Consider the following 9218-nt stretch of genomic DNA (forward strand, 5'->3'; position numbering starts at 1 on the left):
ACAATATTTTTTGAAAACTTTATGGCCATTTTATAAATTGATGAACACTTTTAAAAATAAGTGAACATTTTTTGAATTAATAATAATTTTTAAAATATATCAATAAACCGGTAACCGTTTTTTCAAGGGAGAGGGCCGTTGTTTTTTCACGCTGGAAAGCAAATAATTTCTACCACAACATATGCAATCCGTTTTGTTCTTCGAAGGGAAGGGGCCGCCCTGCTTGGACGATGGGGGTTATCCTTCTCGGGCGCTGGTATGTCGCTTCACTGCAAAAGCTCCATTGCTTTTGAACCGGACGAAAAGGGTGAGCATTCACTTACACGTGGGACCCTTTAAAAAACCTTAAACGTGGGTCCCCCTAAGAAAAACTTACACGTGGGTCCCTGGGAAACCGTAGGCGGGGACCACCCGTCGGCCTCCCCAGCGGCTGAAACGCGGCCCAGCACTACAATAATCGTGCAGCCAAGGAGGCGCTTCCCTTGCCCCCTTCCTACTCGCTCCTCCTCGTATCCCCCGTGGCCCGCTCCTCGCTGCGCTCCTCTCCCCGTCGCGCCTCCTTCTCTGCGGCCGCCCAAACCCTAGTCCAATCCCATTGCCACCGCCGCCGCCGCCTCCTCATCCGTACCGCAAAGCCGAGACCTAGCCCGCCGCGGCAGCGGCCAGCCCGTAAGGCGCTGCACCAAGCAGCTAGGGTTTTGGCCGCCCCGGGCCATGGAATTCGAGGCGGACGGCGCCCGGTGGCCGGAGCAGCGTGGCGGCGCTGCCGAGGCGCCGCCGCCGCCGCAGGAGCGCGGCGAGGTCCCCTCTCCCCGCTTCGATTCGTCGCGTGCCCTAAGGTGAGCGCCGGGGCCCTATCCCCTTACCTGATATCTGGAATACTCATGCGCGATGGATAGTTTTCTAGGTTCACGTTGGCTATGTTCAGGATTTTGCTTTTTTTAGTTTGGCTGGAGCCCATGCTAGTGAACTTGCTGGGAAAGTTTTTGTAGTATTTACTAGTAGATGCATGCGAGCTTAGCTCTGCTCTCCCAGAGGAGGTAAAGCGTTGCTCTCCGAGAATTTCGTGAGCAAGTTATGATCTTTATTAGCAGGGTTGATGGTCTCTTAATCTCCAGGGAATTATTAGTTCTCATGTTGAAGCCTATAACTGGCAGTAATGCGAACATGAAATACCTCCGTTTGAATTGGCAATAACCTGAGAACATTTATGTGGTTTCACTTTCACATGTATAAGAAACAATATCACAACTCTTTCTTTGACAAAATAATATTATAACAAAATGGAGCAATGAAGGACAATGCTGTTTGCCGTGCCTCTTTGTCAGTAATTATATTGAAGGACAGGACAAGACCCTGGAGTGGTAAATAAAGAGGAAGAATTGAGGGTTGTGGAATATGCACGTAATCAGTCGCTCGTTTGAATAGTCTATAGGGCCTTGATGAGGGTTGTGGAATATGCACATAGTCATTCACTTATCTGAGTAGTCTTTAGGGCCTCGGTGAGATTCTTTTTGTCAAAACAAAGTCGTATTTTAGGAGCATTTGTGTTTAGATGGGTATATTATTTTTATGCCAGTGCATAGAGGTGTTTATTCATTGAATATAGATTATTTGCTGATAGCTTATTTTTCTTGATTCATGGGTTTTCTTGTATGACAAACCTTTCAATTTATGGTTCTCCGGTGGTCAAAAAGAATATATAATGCTTAAGTCTGTCCCCTGATTATTACTTTAAGAATTATTTCAGTGGTACTCATGGAACTATTTCTTCTTACAGATTGCTGACAGAGCTTGACAGTAATGTAACAGAAGATTTGGTTGTGCTGATGCCAAACTTGCTGTCATTTTTGAAACATGACGATCCTGCAGTTGTTAAGCAATCTATAGCTAGTGGGACAAATTTATTTGCTGCTGTATTGGAAGAGATGGCACTTCAGGTCTATTTTGTAAAACAGATATTTATCAATGAGTAAATAAATACACTGTTGTAACTACTACCTGCTGCGGTGTTGCTGTTGTTTGATGAGGTTATTTTATTTGCTCCTCCTAATTCTGTTGGTCTGCTGGATTGTGTAAACAATTTCCCGAGTGAAAACTACGTCAAAAGAAATACCTGACATAAAATGATTTCCTACAAAGAGGGGTTTACTACCTCCAGTTCCAGTTCATTTTGTTTTTTACACTCAACCATCTTACACAGTCATACCAATAATAAAATGGTAATAAAAGCACTGGATTCCTCTGTTCATATCTCCATGAAAAGAAAATACAGCCTAAACGTTTCCCAGTTAGAAATTTGAAGTAGCCTTTTTTGTGTATATCTGTTATTGCCCAGTTGAATCCTTAGCAAATAGTTCATTCCTGTAGTATCCATGATCATATTCATTCACTGACTGGAACCATAAGAATTTTTAGCAGTAAGAAATATATTTTGTTTTCATGAAATCTGATTCTATAAGCTGAAAGAAACTTCTAGAAAAATGAAACCCATTAGATAAGTTACATATTAAACATACATTTTGTACCGAAGTATTAAAAATTATTCTTCAACCTAATGGTATTTTGTGCAAACACTAGAGCTTCATCTAATCAAGAACAAAACAGATATGTAAAAAAAAGAACAAAACAAAGCTTCTTCCATCAGTCATAAACTAGTTTAACTACTGCATCATATAATGGTCTTAGGTTTGGTTTGATATGTATTTGTGTCGACTAATTTACGAATCATGACTTTACCGTTAACACAGGTCAAGGAGGAAATTTACCTATAGGTGGAGTAGATAAAAGAAAACTCATGACTTCTTTTCCTAATTTTTAGTTTGTTTTGAGGATACAAATGTTTGTTTGGATTGTATGTTGCTGAAGTCTCCAAAAGTTTCCTGTCTGCATCTCTTTTGTTACTTATTGATCCTTACATGTTCTTTACTTGGTAAGGATAGCTTAATTCTTCTCCTTAATCTTAGCACTCACTTTGTCACTTGAATGCTAAATCTAGGTTAACGAGTGTGGAAGAGTTGATGCTTGGCTTGAAGAGATGTGGGCTTGGATGAACCAGTTCAAGGATGCAGTATGTGTTATGATGCGTGAGGTTAGTTTAATAATAGTTATTGCTGATGTAGCCTTATGAAATTTCAATAATGTCATGAAAAACTGTTGCTGTTGTGTTATCATATTTGCGATCAGTATTCAGCACATCATGGTTTTAGCAGTAAATCATGTGTATCATATCCATGTTGACATGTAGCTGGCCTTTATTGTACTGTCCTGATCTTTTAGCTTAAATCCTTGGAAGGGATTTTGTGGAGAGCTTTGACTGTATGTCTATGTTACGCCGCGCTACAGTGCTTATGAGAATATCGTAAATATAATGACAGCTATCGCTGTAATTTCTGCATTTCTAGTCAACTTACTGGCTAATACTATTATTTCTCTGACATGTAACAACAGCCTGTTCCTATTGCATCTAAACTACTCGCTGTAAAGTTCATTGAAACATGGATCTTGTGCCTCACACCTCAATCCAACAGTGACCGAATGCAGCCAATCGAAGGTATCATTTACCCGATTCTCGATCACAATTAGACGGGCCATATTACCGAATGTTCTTTCAAACTAACCAATCACATATTCACTCTACAAACAGGAAAGAATCGTAGGTTTGATGCTTCACGATTAGCTAAATTTCACCCTAGACTTGATCCCGTTGTTCTGGAAGCTGATGCAAACAGGACTTTCATCATCCTTGTGGATATTGTGCAATCAGCTTATGCTCATAGAGGATCCTTCCTAGTTGGCACCATTAATTCGTAAGTATTTCTACCAGCTGTATGGCTTAAATGAAGTGGAAGCTGTTCATTTCACTCCATTTCCAGCTTTCTTTCTTTACACTACTCCCTTGATATGTTTGGACCACATATTTTTCCTGAATTCTGAATTTGCATGTAATATTATCATAACTGATGTAGCCGTTTTAGTGTTGTCCTACTCTTTTCACCCCAAATTCCCATGATGAAGATCTATATATGAAGAAGTTGTTCATCTCACCTCCATCACCAGCCTGCCCTCTTTTCACCAGTTCCCTCCATGGATAAATATTTGATGGTATCTGCTAAGTTGTTTGTTAATTGGTTTATTTAATTCATGCAATCAATTTCTCATATGGTTTCCGACCTACCCACATGTTTATCCTATTTTGCTGAATTTGTAAGTGATTTGTCATAATTCTAAGGCTAGCCACTTTACTCATGTCGTACTCTTTCCACTCCATGTTCCCACTGTATATGTGCTTTGTGATATAAACATATTTGTTATTATCAGAAATATAAGTTCTTGGTTACATGTCAGTCTTGCAGCTATTGGAAAGAGTAGGCCGGTTTACTATGACCGTGCCCTTTCAGTGTTGTTTGGGTTTGACCCTAATTTGGAGACTTCAAAAGGAGCTCATTCAGGAAGCCTGAAATATTCCCTGAAAACAGCTTTTTTAGGGTTCCTACGTAGTCCTTGCCAGGCAATGCTTGAGGTGAGCTCACCTTATTTAGCAATGTCTTCTTCTACCATTTTATTAAATTTCAAGTACAAAAATACTTATGTCGGTGATGCATTTTATTTTGTTCTTTCCGACTGCCCATGTTACAGTTTTTACTTGTAGATCTAGTTGAGGTAGTGTTGTTAAACTATTCAGTTGAACAAACACATTTCATATCAAAAGTCATCTGATTCAGCTAAACGAATGTACAACTGTTATGGTTGATTATTAGAAAAATCTTGCTTTAATTGCACATTCCATCTCATGATGTTGTCATGCATGAAGGTCACACTTGACATGTTCAGTCAATGTATTTTTGTTTTTAAACTCTTTGAGCTGTATCTGCTCTTATTTGTGAAATGGGTAGTTGTTGCTTCATGTCTATGGAGCTTGTGCTTGTCATATGGATAGCTACAGTGCTGATTGTTTTTTCTTTGGTTCTAGAACAGTGACAAATTTGGCTATGAAAACTTGAAAGTTCATTGCTTCAGGTCTATTTACATGATTACGTCCTATTTTTCTTGATGGATCATTGCCGAGTTCCTACTCGTAAAAAACAATGATAATGCTCTCATGGCTCATGTGTGCGTTAGAGAAGTTTGGTTATCACTTCATTGATTTTTTAATATGCACACCTATGTAGCTTGTCACTTCTTCGCTGTATCTGTTTATAGGATGCACTAGATTTTATTCGCTCTCTTCTGGGATGTGCCTTAATTTATTTGGAGCGTTCATACAATATTTTGCCACTGTTTTCTTTGATTACTTCTCATATTTGTGTAGAATTTGTACATATATGTTTACCCTATATTGTTTCCTTAATATTTTTGCTGAACTTAATTCCTTTATTATCCTGAAATTGGTTTTTGATTGTTTTATGCTACTTCTCAAGTTAACCATAGCCATTTTTCTCTGGACAGTCCAAGGAAGTTCTAGTAAGGCGCCTTCGAGCTCTGAGCCCAGGTGAAGCAACAGAACAGATTATTAGGCAGGCAGAGAAGATGTCTAGAAATATAGAGCGCGCTTGTCGTACTAACAAGGTATATGTGTGAACGATTATGTGGTTGGTCTTGATGGATTTGGCATGTCTAATTTTAAAGTTTATTATAGGCTTTTTGCAATGAGTTTTACTGTGTTCTCATATTAATAGGACGAGCATCCAACATGGGAGATGTCGTATGGCGATGTGAATCGAAAGAATTCTGCAGGCAGATCAAGTGACACTCTTGCTATGGCCGAGGGCATGGCTAAGAGAGCAAGATTTGATAGCTCTGCAGCTTCGAATCCCCCAGTTCAGGGAATACCTGATTATTCTGAGATGCAGATTGAAAATGATGCCGTTATGGGTCATTCCTCTGACCCATCTCTCTTGAGTACTGGTGTATCTCCTGTTGAGAAGATGATTGAAATGATAGGTGCTTTACTTGCTGAAGGGGAAAGAGGAGCTGAATCCCTTGGTATTCTCATCTCATCAGTAGAGTCAGACGTCATGGCTGACATTGTAATTGAAACAATGAAGCATCTACCTGAAGCACCATTTCCATTAGCTAGAAATAAGAGTGTCCCTCAACCAAATTTGCAATCCCCCTCCAATCCCTCGACAGAGAACTTACCAGGCAATCTGCACTCTTTGCCCTTCACGGCACAATCAGTACCATCGGCAGATGGAGCAGGCATTTCACCACCTGAGGTCCTTGTCATGCCTGGTGTTTCTGATTCAAAGCGTGACCCAAGAAGAGTACGATCTATCTTTACTTCAAATTTTATGAAGTCACAGAAGTTCCTATTGTGAAAATATATGTGTTGCAGGATCCTCGCCGCCTTGATCCACGGCGAACAGTTGCACCTGCTGCTACTAGTCCCATGCAGATGACGGTGGAAATTACCAGTGTGCATCAGACAAATTCTTTGTCAAATACACTTTCTCCTCTTCATGGGAAGATTGAAAAGTGTGCAGATTATTCAGCGGACCCACCAAAAAATGAAGATGAGGAGCATCCATCTTCGAAGCCTCATCAGCCAATGGATGAAGAGAGATCTGAGTTTTTGGATGATTCCACAGAACCAGAGACAAAATTTGAAGTGTACCCACCGGTGGAAGCCGGATTTCCTTCTTCTGATGTCAATGAAGAGATGAGCAATCCCTTGACACCAGAAGCTATTTCAAACAACGGATCTGATAGTACGGATTTGGAGGTCGGTCCCTTTTCACCAGTCTCCAAGACATCCACACCAGAGGATACTAATCATGAGTTGCCACTTCTTCCATCTCATTTGGAATTAAGTGACAGTGAGAAAATCTCACTGCACAAATTAGCTATTGGGCGGATAATTGATGATTACAAGAAAAATAGCATCAATTCAAGATTTTCCTTGCTCGCTCATTTGGTTGCTCAGGTATTCATTTGGTGTTATAATATCTGTAGCCCTATTTATTTGTTTTGTTCCTGAACTCCTTTTCTGTAGACCAAATGCATAACACTTCCAGTTTGTAGTTTACTTTGCTAGAGTTCTTCGAAATTACCGGTGTTAATATCGATAATTTATATGCTCGTTCTGCCACAAGTAATATTTTCTGATTTTCATCATCTGTAACTGGACAGAGTACTGCTGATGATAATATTATGGATTTGATTCAGACGCACATTATCTTGCATAATCATGATCAAAAGGTACTTTATCGTGGTGCTCTATATCTTTATTTATTCTGTGTTGCCTTCAGCTTGCATACAGTTGTGCCCACCTGTCCTGAGCTTGTGGTACTTCAAGTATGCTTCTGGTTGTGATTATGCTGGTAAATCAAGGTTTTACACAATATAAACTGACCTTGAACACATTGTGCTGTGTTTGAGCTGGTTTGGCTTGTGTATTTTCTACTTATAATTCCCATTTCTCAAACAGAACACGAGTCATCAACTCATCATGATCTATCACACTGCATATCAAGTTGTATTTTTCACACGATTCTCACTTTTGTAGCATGTATTTCTCCTAGGGGCATGAACTGGCTATGCATGTGTTGTATCAGCTGCAGTGTGTCAATGTTGCTGATGCTCCAGAAAGTTCTATATCTACTTCTGAACATTACGAGAAGTTCTTTATATCACTTGTAAGTTAGCACATGCTATTCAGACATCTGTTCATTGTCTTCCAGCTAAAAGGTGAACTTACATGCCATTTTTTTTCCATTTGTTTTGTACCCAGGCAAAGTTGTTGATTGACGTGCTACCTGCTTCAGATAAATCTTTCAGTAAACTTCTATGTGATGCCCCATGTTTGCCTGAGTCTCTGTTTAGATTCCTTGAGGGTCTTTGCATGTCACAAGGCAACAACCAACAAACAAAGGACAGTGAGGGTGACCGTGTCACTCAAGGCCTGGGAACAGTATGGAGTCTTATTTTAGGGCGGCCTCCATTGCGGCAAGCTTGCTTGGATATTGTTCTGAAGGTTTGTAATGTTCCCTTTTCAACTGGTATGACTGGCATTTACAAATTTGCAATTTCCCCGAGGCTGCTTCTGTTATTCGTGGCCTGCATTCTGGTGTCGAGTTCACTAAATTATTTGACCATCAACTCTGTTATAACCCCATGTATTCTAAGATCAAACACTCAATATTTCATGATTGTAATTACTATCTTAGGATAACTTTGATTTATGACACTACAAATCTGAGTTCACAACAATGACATGTTTTTATGCTGCTGGTGTCACATTATTTACCATCTCAAACCATGCCTCACTTATTGTGATGAATTTGCAGTGTGCTATTCACTCTCAAGATGAAGTCAGAGGAAAGGCGGTTAGATTGGTAGGCAGCAGCATCCATTAACTGTTTTTTTTAATATAATACTGCGCTCCATAATGCTGATACATTTATATTTCTTAGGTTGCGAAAAAGCTCTATGATCTAACATATGCATCAGAAAAAGTTGAGCAGTTTGCCACAGACAGTCTTCTGGCGATTGCTAATAAGCATGGTGTGTCGACAGATGTTAACTTCACAACCTCAAAAGAATCTACATCTGAGGTAATTCTTGATGATTGGGATCCTTGTTATGGTAAGCATTGAGTAGTCTAGCATGCACTCATCTTCTCCCATAGGAATGGAAAATAGATACTGATTATCCGACTTGCTTGATTACCGAATTCAATAGCAAGAAATACGGGTTAGGGTTTTTATCCATTTAGCTTCTTCTGTCAGAACAGCGGTTCCTTTATATGCATGAAGGTCACGGGCATCACCCACCTTATCATTGCCTAATTGGCTAAGTGCTCCAGTGGAAATACGAGACTGAATATGGATATGCCTTAGACTTTCCCGTCCAAAATGCTGTATTAGCTGCATTTGAAGTCTAATAATTTGATAAAACAACATGAATTATTTTGTTGTGGTATGCCTAACTGGTTGAACACTGTTTTGTTATAAGTGCATTGCCTACCTTTCCCCATCAGCTTGAGCTTTTGGGTGAATTGGCTGGTGCATGCAATTCTACATGGTATTAGAGACAATAGGTCTAGAGTAAGACCGGCTGGCGCAGTTTGGATAAAAAAATAAATTGCAGTCCACTTTCGGTCCATGTTTAGGCCTGAGGTAGCCAAACGTGAGGTGGAGTGTTGAAGTATAAGTGCATTGCTCATCATTCCTAATCGGCTCGAGCTTTTGGGTTAGCATATGGCTTCTCAGTTCTCA

General features: G+C 40.0%; 1 protein-coding gene across 1 annotated transcript in view; it reads left to right on the top strand.

Moving 5' to 3' along the window:
- The first annotated feature begins 479 nt into the window (after positions 1–479).
- The window catches only part of LOC123078909 (uncharacterized), a 15252-nt gene continuing 6513 nt past the window's right edge, over positions 480–9218 (top strand). The window contains exons 1-14 of the mRNA XM_044501559.1: positions 480–839; positions 1781–1940; positions 2999–3091; positions 3451–3553; positions 3647–3809; positions 4348–4522; positions 5449–5568; positions 5679–6266; positions 6338–6925; positions 7132–7200; positions 7524–7637; positions 7733–7975; positions 8289–8336; positions 8415–8555. Coding sequence (XP_044357494.1) covers positions 715–839; positions 1781–1940; positions 2999–3091; positions 3451–3553; positions 3647–3809; positions 4348–4522; positions 5449–5568; positions 5679–6266; positions 6338–6925; positions 7132–7200; positions 7524–7637; positions 7733–7975; positions 8289–8336; positions 8415–8555 — 2730 coding nt within the window. The 5' untranslated portion in view covers positions 480–714. The remainder of the gene's footprint in view (positions 840–1780; positions 1941–2998; positions 3092–3450; positions 3554–3646; positions 3810–4347; positions 4523–5448; positions 5569–5678; positions 6267–6337; positions 6926–7131; positions 7201–7523; positions 7638–7732; positions 7976–8288; positions 8337–8414; positions 8556–9218) is intronic.

The sequence above is a fragment of the Triticum aestivum genome, chromosome 3D (genome assembly GCF_018294505.1).
Source record: "Triticum aestivum cultivar Chinese Spring chromosome 3D, IWGSC CS RefSeq v2.1, whole genome shotgun sequence".
Lineage (NCBI taxonomy): Eukaryota > Viridiplantae > Streptophyta > Magnoliopsida > Poales > Poaceae > Triticum > Triticum aestivum.